Genomic DNA, 14995 nt, shown 5'->3' with positions numbered 1-14995 from the left:
ACCTTGCGAGCGTACAAGTAGCCATGCTACATGCAGAAAATACTTTTTTGGCCATAGAATCATATCTCTTGACATCCCTGTCCTGTGGAACAGTAGGGTAAGCCGATTTACTACCTGAAGAAGTTGCTGCCTGAACAACCAGACTCTCCGGAGTTGGGTGTTTGGATAAATATTCAGGGTCAGCAGTAGACACTCTATACTTGGCTGATAATTTTTTGTTAACCGCCGGGATAACCTCAGGGGTTTCCCAGTTTGCCAATATTTTCCTTTGTAGTGCCGCATGAAATGGCACCACAGGATCCTCCTGTGGACCTTTAACGAAAATATCTGTGAGGTCGTCTTGCTGAAAAGCAGGTGAAGGTGTAGACCACCCCATAAACTCTATTATCCTTGCCATCAAGGTTCTATAAGGGGTTTCAGCATGTTCCCCTGGGTCTTGTTTCGCAAATTCCACTTCTGGGAAGTGTCCAGCCCACTTGCTTCATGTAAGGATTCTTGGAGGTCCTTAAACCTACCTTCCTCAGAGGTAAATTCCTCTGGTACAGGAGTTGCAGATCCCTGCAACTCAAAAGGTCTCTCCTGATCTGAATTCTCCCCTTCCTCATAAATAGATGCTAAGGCTCTGGAATGATCAGATCTTGGAAATGGTATAAATCCCATTTCTAGAGCAGAAGCGGCCAAATTCGTCATAATTGGCTGAGAAAACGTTGACGTCCTCGACGCAGACATTAAAGGCTTCGAAGCCATCGAAAAAGGCATCGAGAAAGTTGGTAGAGGCCTCAAGGGACTCGAGAGTATCGGAATTCTACTCGAGGCTGTCGACAACATTCTCGTGATTGAGGCTCTGGGAATAGCCACTGGCTGTGAGGTGGCCGTGGGTTTGTCCTTTCTCGGCGTCAAAGACGGTGTCGAATCGACTGACATGTGCGTCGAAGAACCCTTCGATAATGGCGTCAAAGACGCAGATCTATGCGTCGAAGGACGCATAGATCTTCGATGAAGCGAAGACGCGACTTTGCCTTTACTCGAGGGTTTCGTGACGCTCTCGAGTAGCTTCTTTCGCCAGGTGCCGCGACTCGCGGCGTTTTGATTTTTCGGGTCTTTCACCCAGGGTATCACGAAGATGCTAAGCATCTTTTTCCTGAATTCCTCCCACTCAGCCTGAGAGCTATGTTTTGTGGGGCAGGAGACCCTTTTTGGGGAAACGGAAGAAGACGACGACGAGGAAGGGGATCTTCGACGTCTCTTTTTTGAATGCTTAGATCTCGAAGAGTGATGGGAACTGCTTCGAGACCTAGAACGAGAATGTCTTGTGATGGCGAGGAGACGAATGTCTCGACTCCGCCGAGGAAACTTTCGAAGAAGTTTTGACTGCCTTACCTCTCTCGAGCTTCCCCTTACGCTCCTTCAAGGCTTTCGCCGTCATGGACATGCAGTCCTCGCACTCCGAACAATGGTGCTCGACTCCCAGGCACCACAAACAGATCCTGTGAGGATCCGTCAACGACATTTTCTTTCCACAGTCTCGACATTTTTTGAAGCCGGACCGTGGAGTCGTCAGTTCGGATGAGGAAGCCATTGAGTACGAGTCGGTATTCACAAGGAATAATGAAGTAGTTTTGACTGAAGAACTGAGCAACGATATTCCGATGCCCCACGAAGCGCGGAAAAATGGAACTGAGCAACGGACGCTGCGCGTGGCTATTTATGGGCATGGTGACATCGGCGCCGATACGGTGGCTGTCGAGGGACATCAACTCGACGGACGTCGATGCACAGCGCCCTCTGCTAAAAAAAAATTCCGAGACCAGCAAGCTGGAGACGAATTATCAAAGATAAGGAATACATCGGAGGACACAATCCCTTCGAAAGGCAAATGCTGGTTAAGTAACGCTCACCTTCTGAGGCTTGTCAATCTGCTTGGATTCACATGCTTTGCACAGCTAGCAGTATCAGTAGATGCTGGGGGGTGAGGTGAAGGACAGTTTAAACCAGAGTATTGATGGTCCTTGCTTGCGTATCTACACAGCAGTGTTCAGTGAATGTATGGTCAGAACTCCATGTTACTTTTTTACCAATTGCATCTAATGGAATGTTCGCAATGAAGGCAAATATTGCTCCTGTACTCCTTATGGACTGAGCAATGGGAAGGAAAGGATGAGGTTTGGGAGTCAGTGTGAATCAGAACTATTCTACAACGAACAATCCATCTTGCGATTGTGGAGTTACTGAGTCATCCATTCTCCCTGTTGTAAAAACCGCAGACAACTGACCTGATTTATGCAGTGCTTTGGTTCATTTAGAACATTTCTGCTCTCTGTACATCTAGTGTGTGTAGTGCTCTTTTTCCCCCCTCTGTTCTGTGGATTCAGGAAGATAATGGATTGCTTGACCGGAAACTTTGAAAACGTATTTAGTGGATGTGTTACAAAAACCATTTTGCGTTTTTAAATATTGACTAAAGGTTCATCTACTGACACAGCCAGAATCTGCTTACCGTCTTGATAGAAGTTATAGCAAATAGGAAGGCTAGCTTGTATCTAAGTTTAGAAGAGAAGCCTTGTGTCCCAAACAGGGCCAGATTGACCTATGAAGAACTGTATTTAGATTCCAACAACGTGTGTGTGTGGGATGAGGGGTGCTACTGGTGGATACATGAGACTAATACAGCACCTCTTTTGAAAATACACTGAGAAGTCAGCTGTGTAGCTAAAGCATGGCCACACACTGATCACAGATAATTTAACCAGGGACTACACTCTGGTTAATATTGTGGTATTCTCCCTCTTAAAGGGCAGCTCTGCAGTCAAGAAGCCAGATCAGCTCAGATTATAAAGGCATTTGCATGGAATGGGCCTCAAACCTAAAGGCGAGGGAGTAGTGGGAGTTTTAAAAAGAAAGAAAAAAGAAAACGAACATTTGCCACTTTGTATGAGCTCACCTTAATGGGGGCTTCCAACACTGGAGGCTCCTGTCAACAACTAACAGAGAGATTGTCCTTAGTGCTAAATGTCAACATTCCATATTGATATTTTATTTGTATAATATAGCTAAGCTATCACAGGACTTATGCAAAATAATGTTAACTCATTAACAGGTCAACCTGATATTGAACCACTGTACAGTGCAAGTCTGGCAAATGCTTTGAGCAAAGGGGCAATAATGTCACTAATAATCAAGGAAGTGGGGAAATGCAACCTTCCGTTTGCCAGCAGAAGCTCCCAGGGGATGAGTGAGGAGGGAACACATACATTTACAGGACAAGGCACAGGTTACTGCTAACTCCATTATTAACAGAAGTTAGAGATGCCCACCAAGCCTAGGGAAGAGAGCACAGGTAGAGTTTTCTCTGGCCCTGAAGCATCCAGGCCCCAGGAGTACTTAGCCATAGAGTAGAGTTAAGAACAGAAAAGTAGCCTTACTTAGGGGAATAGTCCTTCCAGCTGCTTCAGGATGAGTCTCAGCTTTAAAAAAATAAAAAGGTATGGTACAAACAACACTATTCTTACAGATATCCTTGTAGCCAGATGAACATCCGGCTACCAATCAGATAGGCTGCACCATTCAACCATTTGGGTCTAGCCGACCAAAGATGACCCCTACATTCAAATCTTTCTGGTCTTTTTCCCAGGCAAACATTCAGAATGTGGATGCAAAGTGAATTCCAGAGCCTCAATCACCCATAGATCTGGCAATATCTACCCTGAGCTCCTTACCAGGAGTCTCTGGAGCAATGCCCATAAATGGTACACAGTTGTTTCCAAGCTTACAAGGTAAACACTGCCTCATTGTGGAGTACCTCTGAACATCTCAATACAGGTCACCATTTCAATGGGGCCCTGCTGGGAACAAGCCTGGCCACAATGTTGTGCAGCCTTTCTAAGAATTACCAACAGCTGTCAGAAACCAGCGAGAACACATAAGGAGTGAAGTAGGGCAACTCACTAGAGGAAACATGGTGCACCCTGGCCAGTCATAAGGACACACACTGAGTTGTATCACCAGTTAGGCCCTGGATGGGGGGCTCACTGAATAAAAGAGCTCAGTGAACCATGATGGCAAATTAAAAATTAACAGGGTGATTAACTGTACAGGAATTTCATCCTAACAGATGCAAATATGAACCATCCACAGGAAAACCTTAGCAATGATAACCCCACAAAACCTAAGGGGAAATAACACAAAGAACAATTGATGATCGATACAGGCCACACACCCAAATCGCATGGCATACACACACTACAAACCACACCACAAATGGTAAAAATGTGAACACACCTTGCATAAGTAAAAGCATTGCACTCACTTGCTGTGCGATTGGCACGACGCCTTGGTTCTTGAAAATCCTGTCCATCAAGGATGAATGGCCTGTGTCCCTGGTTCATCCACCCATACATGTCCTGATGAATAACTGGAATGTTTCCTATTACAAAAAAAAGGTTTTTTTTTTAAGCATTCCATATTGGCTCATGTTTTTTAAACAGAGAATTATCTTCGTAATTCACCCAATTAGTGTAAATAATCCCGATTTCAAAATCCACTTAACCATCTTTGTAGTTTTTGGAGAAGTTGTATCTGCATTTTGGACTTTGGCGAGAGCCTCCCTCATATAGAGGAGGATCAGCTGCTCATGCTTTCATTAAGGATTTCCCGGTGAAACATTTGAAGCTCCTCTGCAATAGTGGTAGCAGACCAAAAAAAGTAAGTTTCAAACGAAGTCTACAGGCAGCTACATTATCTATAGCTCTCCCTTCGTATGAATCTCCATGTTACAAAGCTTTACGGTACCTAGGTTACATAAAACTAATACGACTTCAAATGGTTGCATCCTTTTGCTGCTATCATGCTATGAAAAGCAGACACCTATGAAAACAGCAGAGTGGAACAAACACTACATGAAACCATAAAATGCTGGGTAAACCTCAAGTTCTTTATTGGGGGCGTCAGTCTGGTGGGAGGTGTTTAAGTGCCTTCCTCGACACCGTACTGAATGCATTCTCTCTAGTGCAAACTTGCTGGCATCAAACAAAAGCCTCTGGGTCACCAACAAGGGTTTGTGATTTTTATACTCCTAAATTCAGAGACCCCTTGTCTGGATATTCCCCCTTCTCTAATGTACACTTTCAGCTCTTTCTTCTTAGCTCCTCACTTTATATACTCAGTACCTCGGCTTCTTGTCTTTGGCTATGGAGAAACCCCCATCACGTGGGCCCCAGGCTACAGGTGCACTTGCATGTTAGGCCTTGGCAATGGTGAAGCGGACAGTGTAAGAGCGTCTTGCACCAGGAGGCTGATCATCGGAGCTGCATTATAGTCTGTGTCGCGTCTACCTTCTCAATGAATTGCAATGGTCTTGTGCTAAAAACGTTTTCCTCTTTCTGCTTTCCACCTTCGACACTGCCACATCATCTACTTTCACCAAAACCCCTCTCACTCCCCCTTTCACACAGGGCACAATTCCGCCACTGCTCTGCACTCTATTAATCGTCTTCTCCACAACTCTTGTACCAACCTACTCCTGGATACACTCATCTCTCTTCTGCAACAAAGACACTTTGATACTATTCATCTGTAAATAGGTGCTGCATGTTCGTTCTACAAATGATCCCCTAGCCTAATCAAGAGAAATTTCGAACAGTGAACCAACAAAAAAGTCCAGACCTATTCTTTAGAAATCAAACCCTATGTGAACACATTTCACAGAGTTCCTGAAGAAACACTCTCAGAGATGTACTCCCCGTCTGGCCACTTGCCAGGCATCTCTGCTCAGCAGGCTCTTCAACCCTTTTGTAAGAATTATTTTCTTCTTTTTTTAGATGATTGGCTGTGTGGACCATCCAGAGTCTGGGATTTTCTTAATCATCTGTAATTAGAAGGCGGCTCCCTGAGCTCCTAAATCGCAGTAACTCCTTTGCCCAGATCTCTCAGTAAGTACAGGGGTGGTCTCCTTGTAGCTTGTTTTGGTCTCGTTAGGCCTCTGTATGGATCTTGGCACGGCTTCCTCTCTTGAAGCAGGTTCTTACGTCAGACCTTTATGTGTCTCCTTTATCAGAGTGTTTGGTTCAACACAAAAGCCCTCCTGATGTGGTGTTAGGTTCTGCCTGGACCTGGCCAGCAAGTCATGAGCAGCAATTCTCACCTCTGCTCAGTGTGCTTGTCCGACAGACTATATTTACTCAGGCTATACTGCCACAAGCCAGTTTCTGCTTCTTATCCATGAAAGATACCAATGCTGGAGAAATTGAGTTACAGCTAAGAAACTACTCCCTTCTCCAGCATTGGATCCTTCATGGATTCACATGCTGTGAATAGATTGTATAGCAGTATATATGTTAGGAGGAGATAAAACAGGCAAACAAAGATTAAAGGCTTGTGAATTTTCTGCACTAATGCAAGAAGTACACATACAGAAGTATAAGAAAATACCCCGGAAGCTGCAGGGCTTACCTTACTGGAACAGCCATTGAAGGACTGCTCGTCCCATCTGCAAGTCTTCAGCGTGCTGTTGTTGTAAACAGTAGTGCCAGGTAAAAGTGTGCCGCACTGCCCATGTTGCCACCTGGCAAATGTCTTTGATGGGCACTCCGGACCAGAGAGCCGCAGAGGCAGCCGTAGCCCTTGTAGAATGCGCTCTGTTTGCAGAAGCCTGTTGGCCTTCGAGTGGCAGAAGGAAATCGTTGAGGAAATTCACCTTGCGATGCCTTGTTTTGAAATGGATTTTCCCTTGTTGCAAGGGCCAAAAGCGACAAAAAGCTGTTTAGTTGATCTAAATGATTTTGTCCAGTCTAGATAATATTTTAGCGCCCTTTTCACATCCAGAAAGTGTAGGGCTTTCTCCACTGGTGAAGTGGCGTTTTTAAAGAATGTAGGCAGAATTTTGGTTGCATGCTTGTGAACTTCTAATAGCCCTTTTGGGATGAAGTGAGGATTGGTGGAAAGCATCACCTTGTCCTTTCAGAGGATCTACTACTAAAGCTTGTAGTTCCGAAACACGCCTCAAGGATGTAATGGCTATTAAGAATGCCACTTTCTAAGTCGCAATCTTGATGTGTGCGGTTGACAGAGGTTCAAAGGGAGTTTTCATGTTTATTTACATTTGTTAAGTGCTCAACAGCCCGGAGGCATCGTGGCGCTTGTTACAGACACATTTTCTTAGTTACAGGTAATTTAGACATTTGAATTCTTCATTACAGACAATAAAGGGAGCAATGTATGCAGTAGGTTAGTTGAAGATGGAGGTTTTGAGGTTTTTTTCGGAAGGCAAGGAGTTTTCAGCTCTGATGTCTGCAGGTAGAGAGTTCCATAACTTAGTGGTTATGTAGGGGATGCCCAGCCCTCCAGCCTTAGCTTTGTTGATATGTTGGGTGTGTAGTTGGTTGGCGTAGCGGGTCCTGATAGGTCTAGTAGAAGTGGACTTTGTTATTGTCTCTGATAGATATGATGGTGCTGTGAGGGTGAAGCATTTGTGGGTGAGGGTGAGGATCTTAAAAGTGATTCGCTCTTTCACTGGGAGCCAGTGAGCTGCCTTTCTGGCATGGGAGATGCGTTTCCTTTTAGGGATGCTTAATGCTGCTCTTATCGCAATGTTTTGTGTGATTTGGAGCCGGTTTAGGTTTTTTGCAGAGGTACCTGTTAGTAGGGGATTGCAATAGTCTAATTTAGCGCCAATAGTTGCTCTGTGTATGGCTAGACAATTGGGTTTAGAAAGGTATGGTTTAATTGTGTTTATGAGTTTTGTGGTGTGCGCTGAGGCGGATGTGATGGCCCTGACCTGCCTGATCATGGATAGTGTAGAGTCTATGTAGACTCCTAGGGTCTTCACTGAAGTGGAGACAGGGATGATAGTTTAATCAATGGGGAAGTTGGAGTACAGTTTGTCGAGTTTGGTTAGAGTCGTTTTTTGACCTAGTATGATGATTTCAGTCTTCTCTCCATTAAGGCAGAGGCCGTTGGCCGCCATCCAGGCCTGGATAGTGGTACAGATTGTGTGGAGTGCTTCGGCGTCTTTGAGATATGCGCCGGAGAGTGGGAGAAGAACCCGAGTATCATCTGCGTAATTTGTATACGCAATACCAAGGGCGTCAAGCCTGTCGAAGAGGGGCTTCGTGAACAAGTTGTATAGGGTGGGTGCTGTGCAGGAGCCCTATGGGGCTTCACAGTGGATGGTGGTGGGGGCTGTATTGGCTATGTTGGAGAATACCTTCATTGCCTTACTCTCCAAGAAGGAAGTGACCCAGAGAGCTGCTTCTTTGGAGAAGTTAGCCGAGTGGGTGAGGCGAGTATCTTATGGTCCACGAGATCGAAAGCAGCCGAGAGGTCTAGGAGTAACAGGAAGGCTGGCTTTCCTTTGTCCATGATTTGGGTGATCTGGGTTTTTAGGTCCACCAAGGCTGTTTCAGTACCATGTCCTTTGCGGAAGCCGGATTGTCTTGACCCAAGAATAGAGTGGGCTTCAAGGAAGTGCTGGATTTGGCAACGGACAGCTTCATCCAAGATCTTGAGGAGGAAAGGCACGGTAGTTATTGGTCGATAGTTGTTTGGTTGTGTGGGGTCTTAGGTGGGCTTTTTTTAGAATGGGGGTGTACCCATGCTTCTTTGAGGTTGGCGGGGAAGATACCAGGTCTGAAGGAGGCATTAATGAAGGCAGTCAGTATTGGAGCAAGGCTGTCAGCGCAGTCCTTAATGAACTTAGGTGGACACATGTCCCCTTTGCACATCAAAGGTTTTAAGTTTTTGAGGATGATGATGACTTCATAAGACCGGCCATGCAAGAGATTCAGGCTCCATACCGGTGGAGGAAAAGTACCAAAGAGAACTTTTAGGAAGTGTTTGAGTAGCCTGTCGCTGTATAGAGGAGGAGATGCTCTTTTTCCTTGTGAATCTAGAAACTGCCGCCAAGTGCACCTTAATAGAGGAGACTGCTAGACCTTCTTTTGCTGGTTTGAGAAGGTAGGGAAGAACCTGTTGAGGTTTTATGGGCAGTGGTTGCAGGCTGGGCTGCTGTACACACCATGCAGAGAATCTTTTCCATTTGTGGTTGTAGGAAATGAAAGTGGACAGAGCCCTAGCCGCCGCTATAATGCGCTCGCAGTCTTGAGGGATGTTTAAGTGGCCGAATTCAGCATGGTCAGGAGCCACGCTATTAATTTGAGGGAGCCCGGGTCGTGGTACAGAATCAATCTGTTGTTCTGCGATAGAAGATTGGCTTGAGATCATAGATGGATTGGATTGTCCGCTGCCAGTTGAAGGAGGTCCGAGAACCAGGTCTGTCTGGGCCAGTACAGGGATAACAGGATTATCCTGCAGTAATATTTGCATATCATCTGGATTGTATTCATGATGAGAGGAAACGGAGGGAACGCATATGCTAACATTCTGGTCCATGGGAACGAGACTGCATCCCCTTGAGAGTCGGGATGAAGGATCCTGCTCGCAAATTTCTTGCACTGCTTGTTGCTCTGAGTGTTAAAGTGGTCCAGAGGATGATGACCCCATGTCGAGAAGATTTTACATATTTGGTTGTTGTGTAGTTGCCATTCGTGGGACTGCGACAAATCCCTGCTGAGAGTATCCACTTGATTGTTTTGTATCCCCGGGAGGTGAAAGACTTTAGGCCAAATGTTGTTGTGGATGGCCCAGTGCCAAATGGTCTGTGCTTCTTGGCACAGGGCGTTTGACCGCGTTCCGTCTTGTTTCCTCAGATAAAACATTGTGGTTGTGTTGTCCGGGAGGACTCGTACCACTGAATTCTTGATTAGAGGGAGGAAAGATTATAGAGACCAATGTAGTGCCCGTAGTTCCAACACATTTATATGGAGGATTAGGTCTTAGGGAGTCCACAGGCGTTTCACTTGGTGTTTATCCAGGTGAGCTCCCCATCCCACCAGGGAGGCGTCGGTCACAATCGTGAGATGGTAGTTGGGTTCCACAAGGGGCATACCCTGTGCGATGTTGTAGAGGTATGTCCAACATTTATGTGCGATTGAGAGTCAGAGTGATGGTAATTTTGTCTGACCAGGACCCCTGGGGTTTGGGACCATCTGGTGGTCAGAAACCTTTGCACTGGCCGCATATGTAGCCGGCAGTGGGGTATTAGTGGGATGCAAGGAGATACGGTCCCCAGGAGAGCCATGAATGTGCGTACCATGACTAGCTTGTTTGGAGTAAAGGAATTTAATAGGGTTATCAATTTTTTCACCCGGTCCAAAAAAGGTCTGATGAGGCTTCAGTCCGTGAGGAACTGAGCGCCGAGGAAAACAAAACTTTTTGAAGGTACTGTGCAAGATATGGTGCAATTTATTGCAAATCCCAATTGTTGGCGAAGAGCTTCTGTTTGTCTCAGAGAAAACATGGTTTGCGGATATGTTGGACATCAAACCAACCAGAGGTCGAGATATGGGTAGACGTGGTGGCCCTGTTTTCTGAGAAAAGCCGCTACTGGTGCCAGGCATTTTGTGAACGTCCTGGGTGCTGATTTTAGGCTGAATGGTAACAGTGAAACTGGTAGTGGCTTTCACTGACTTTGAATCTGAGATACTTCCGGTGTCTTGGGTGTATTGAAATGTGGAAGTAAGCATCCTTGAGGTTCAACGCCGCCAGATATTCCTTTATGTCGTCAAGTATCACCATCTTGACCTTCTGCTTTTTTATGTTTTTGTTTAGCTTTCGCAAGTCCACGATAGGACACCACTTCCTGTCTGTTTTTTTTGACGACAAAGTACCTGGAGTGTACTCCTTTTCCCTTTGCCGAATGAGGAACTCTTTCGATTGCCCGGTTTTTTAAACATTTGACGCGCCTCCTATTGTAGAATTTGAAGGTGCAGGTCTTTATGGGAGGTAACGGGATTGTGGACGTTCGAATTCCAACAAGTGGCCGTGCTGGATGACATCTAGCACCCACCTGTCTTTTGTTATTGCTTGCCACTTGCTGAGGAACAACACCACATTTCCTCCCACCTGTCTGCCCCTGAGGCAGTCATTGTTGGGCCCTATTTTGCCTACCTCTTTGAGAGGTGGCTGATCCGTGCTTTCGCTGTCCTTGGTGTTACTCCCTGCTGTGCTGGGAAGACTGGTAATTTCTCTTGTAGTCCTGAGAATAGTATCCAGATCTGTTGTCATTTTTGTTATCCCTCGACGATGAGAATCTAGAGATACCCAAGGCTCCTCGAAAGTAGCGAAAGGACCGCTTACTCTGTAGGGTTGTAAGAGATCTAGCAGTGTCTGAGTCTGCTTTCATGGTTTTGAGGGCCTCATCAATCTCGTCACCAAACAGATGTTCTCCTGTGCTATACTTCTTGCCAAAAATCGTGCAACATACCCATCATTATCTTTGGAGGACTACCCCATTGCCAATCTGTTTGAATCCTGTTTCAGCGAGATCTACAGCAATATTAATGCTGTGGTTTTAGGCTTCCTCCACTTCACGCACTAGCGTCATGGCTTCCTTCCTCTGTTGCTCCGTTAAGTGTTCCAATATAGGAGCCAGCTGATGCCACTTTTCTCGATCGTTACAGTTGTTGCTCCAATGGCGAGCACCTTCTAACCGAAGGCATACATTTTCCTGTCTTCACTGTTAGGAGTGATGCATTTGTGCTGCTTCTGAGCCTTGTGACTTGCTGACATCACCGACTCTTGAGTGGGTTGTGAGGTGAGACATTTTGGTGTTGTTGCAGGGGCCTTAAACTTTTTTATCAAGTCTCCCTTTAATTTTCGGCTCTGTAAATAGATGTTTAAGAGTGCGAAGACCCTCCTGCCAAACATGATCCAGGATGGATAAAGACAACACTGCTTTCCTGAGCTTCCCAATGTGGCCAAATAGGAAATAGTCTTTTTCTTCTTCCGGAATTAAGCCAAATTCCTGGCACTCCTTAGAAAGCATGGAGTGGAAAGCCCCATTGTCATCTGGAGGCGAGGGTTTGGCAGGACTACCCTGCAAATCTTGGAATGGGTCCTCATGAAAGTGGAGGTTTAGGAGGGATATTACGCTCGTAGACGTTTGTCTTTGTCCCCAGAGGGATGGCCTGAATCCCTCTGATGCTGCTGCCGCCGCACCCTTGTCTTTTCCGCATACATGGTATGGTATGGTAGAACAAGTTACTCTCTTACCTGGTAAGGTTCTTTCGATGGGATGGTCCGACGACGTATTCCATATCTATGACATGTAACGATCACAGCTGTGCTGCTTCGGAAAATCTTTGGCGTCTGCGTCCTGCGTCGATGACGTCGATATGCCGCCCACGAGGACCTCCTCCGACGGCCGACGCCACTGGATGTTATAAGTAGGACGCACGACGCCCGTAGCCTCAGTTGTAGTTTTTTCCCAGAACGTGTGGCACCAGTCTGCCAGTCTGACACACAAAGCCTTGTGGAAACGTAAGCTACAATCGCATAAGAAATTCTGTAGCGGGGAAGGCAGGGAGGGAGCCATATGGAATACGTCGTCGGACCATCCCATCGAAATAACGTTAGCAGGTAAGAGAGTATCTTGTTTTTCAAGGGGATTGGGTCCTCCGATGTATTCCATATCTATGACAGACTCCCAAAGCAGTACCAATGCAAGGAGGTGGGAAAAGAATTTAGAAAACAGAAATTTAGAATGCCCAATCAAATCGCGGAGTAAAGGATCGCCTTGCCAAAGGCCAGATCCTGCCCACGGATGGAATCGAGGGAGTAGTGAAGTACAAAATTATGTACCAAAGCCCAGGTGGCTGCATCACAGATGTCACGAATAGGAACACCCCTCTGTAGGGCAGCAGAGGCAGCCATACCCCTGGTAGAATGGGCCCGCAAGCCGACCGGTGGGTCCTTACCCGCCAAGCAGTAACACTCAGAGATAGCCAAAATAATCCAGCGAGACAAAGTCTGTTTCGTCACAGCTTGTCCCAAACGCTTTCCAGCGTAACCAATGAAGAGTTGATCGTCCACTCTGACCCGGGACATGCGTGAAATATAAAAGCTTAACGCTCTCCTAGGATCAAGCCTATGGAGCCTCTCCTCTTCCTTACCAGGATGTGGAGGAGGATAAAACGACAACCTTCTGGCCTAAATGAAATTCCGACACCACCTTCGGAATAAAGGAAGGACGAACTCTAAGGACAACCCTGTCCTTATGAAACACAGTGAAGGGTGGCTTAACTGAAAGTGCCTGTAACTCACTCACTTTGCGAGCGGAAGTGACCGCAACCAAAAATACAGTTTTAAGAGTTAACAGTCTCAAAGGGCATGAATGCAAAGGCTCAAAATGAGCACCCATCAGAAACTTGAAAACAAGGTTCAAATCCCAACCGGGCACCTGGAAAGGAGACGGAGGGAACACATTAGTGATCCCTTTCAGAAATTGAGAAATTAAAGGAATATTAAAATAGGAACAACCTACAGACGAGCGCTTAAATATGGACAGCGCCGCCAGGTAAGCTTTAATGGTACCCACTTGCAGGCCCTTGTGGGCTAACGAAAGCAAAAAGGACGGAACCATGGGAATGTCACATGCAAAAGGATCCACATTCTTAACCCTGCACCAGTCGCAGAACTTACACCAACGGCAACGGTACAGGGACTTTGTTGCGGGCCGTCTTGCCGAGAGCAACACCTCCATCACGTCTTCAGGGAGGTCCCAATCCTTATACCTCAACCTTTCAGAAACCAAGCGTGAGTTGAGGGATCTGACCTCTGGATGGAGAACCTCACCCCCCTCCCGTGAGACCAGATCGTCTCGGTAGGGAAGACGACGTGGAGGGCAGATGGACAAGTCAAGAAGGTCCGGGTACCACGTCCTCCGGGTCCACGCAGGAGCAATGAGGATCATCCGGGACCCGAACCTCCGTAACCTCCCCAGTACTTGCGGGATGACGGGACTGGAGGAAACGCATACAGCAGTGGGAATGACCACTCCACCACGAACGCGTCTCCTAAAGCTCCTTTTGGAGGAAATTCCCGCGAGCAGAACCTCTCGCACTTCCGGTTGACACTGGAGGCGAAGAGATCCACTTGAGGGGTCCCCCAAAGGGCGAAGATCTCCAAGAGAATCACCTGAGCCAACTCACACTCGTGAGAGATCGCGCTCTACCTGCCCAGAGCGTCCGCCGTCTCATTTTCGTCTCCGGCTAGATGAACTGCCGATATCTAAACTTCCTACTGGATTGCTCAGAACCAGAGCTGCATCGCCTCCCTGCACAGAGGAAGTGACCCTGCCCACCCACTTTTTGTTGAGGTAGTGCATGGCCACCGTGTTGTCCATCAGGATCAGGACATTCTTCCCTCGCACAGTCGGCAGGGCTAGCCTGACGGCCCTCAGCTCCAACAGATTGATATGGAGTCTGGAATCCAATGGCGACCAACGACCGCTGACTGTCAACTCGTTGGCCTGAGCTCCCCATCCCGTGAGGGATGCGTCCTTCACGATCGTTACCTCCGGCCAAGGTAGCCAAAATGGAGCCCCCTTCATCAGATTGTCTTCAACGGCCCACCACAGAAGGACCTGGGCGACCGAGGACGGCACCTGAAGGGAAAACTACTGGGGTGGAGATATTCACTCGATGTCCTATTGGTGGGTACCAAAAGCACCCACAACAACATCCAAGTGTCAAGTTTTTCCATAGGAAAACTAATAAAGGAAAGTAACCAGGGAATATTCACAGCATGTGAATCCATGAAAGATCCAATGCTGGAGAAGGATAATAACAATAAAAAAGTTGCAAGCAAATTAAAAACTAATACTTGTCATGCGGAGAGGGAATAGAAAACTTAGAAACATGATATATGAAGCAGTTATGTTTTAGGAAAAGGAAATGGGGTTGAGGGTAGGAAGGATAAGTTACTCAATATAAATATATATATTACACGGCCCGCGGTAGCGGCCGTGTAGTTATGGTTAAGTTGCTAAACCCATAGGAAGACCACTTTTTGGGTGGCTTATAACTTTGCTCCCTTATGGACGAATTTGGATAAATCTTTGCCAAAAAAGTAAATGGGGCCCGCTGAATTTATTGGTAAAGTT

At 46.6% G+C, this 14995-nt stretch overlaps 1 protein-coding gene across 2 annotated transcripts in view; it reads right to left on the bottom strand.

Annotated features, from left to right (window-relative positions):
- Window positions 1-14995, bottom strand: part of LOC138566947 (zinc finger protein 91-like) — a 1189804-nt gene that overhangs the window by 739670 nt on the left and 435139 nt on the right. For both annotated transcript variants that reach the window (XM_069644717.1, XM_069644718.1), the window contains one exon: window positions 4307-4423. In XM_069644717.1, coding sequence (XP_069500818.1) covers window positions 4307-4423 — 117 coding nt within the window. The remainder of the gene's footprint in view (window positions 1-4306; window positions 4424-14995) is intronic.

This window comes from Ambystoma mexicanum, chromosome 2p (genome assembly GCF_040938575.1).
Source record: "Ambystoma mexicanum isolate Mex_15411 chromosome 2p, UKY_AmexF1_1, whole genome shotgun sequence".
NCBI lineage: Eukaryota > Metazoa > Chordata > Amphibia > Caudata > Ambystomatidae > Ambystoma > Ambystoma mexicanum.
The sequence above is the reverse complement of the archived record's forward strand: the minus strand, read 5'-3'. Positions and strand labels throughout refer to the sequence as shown.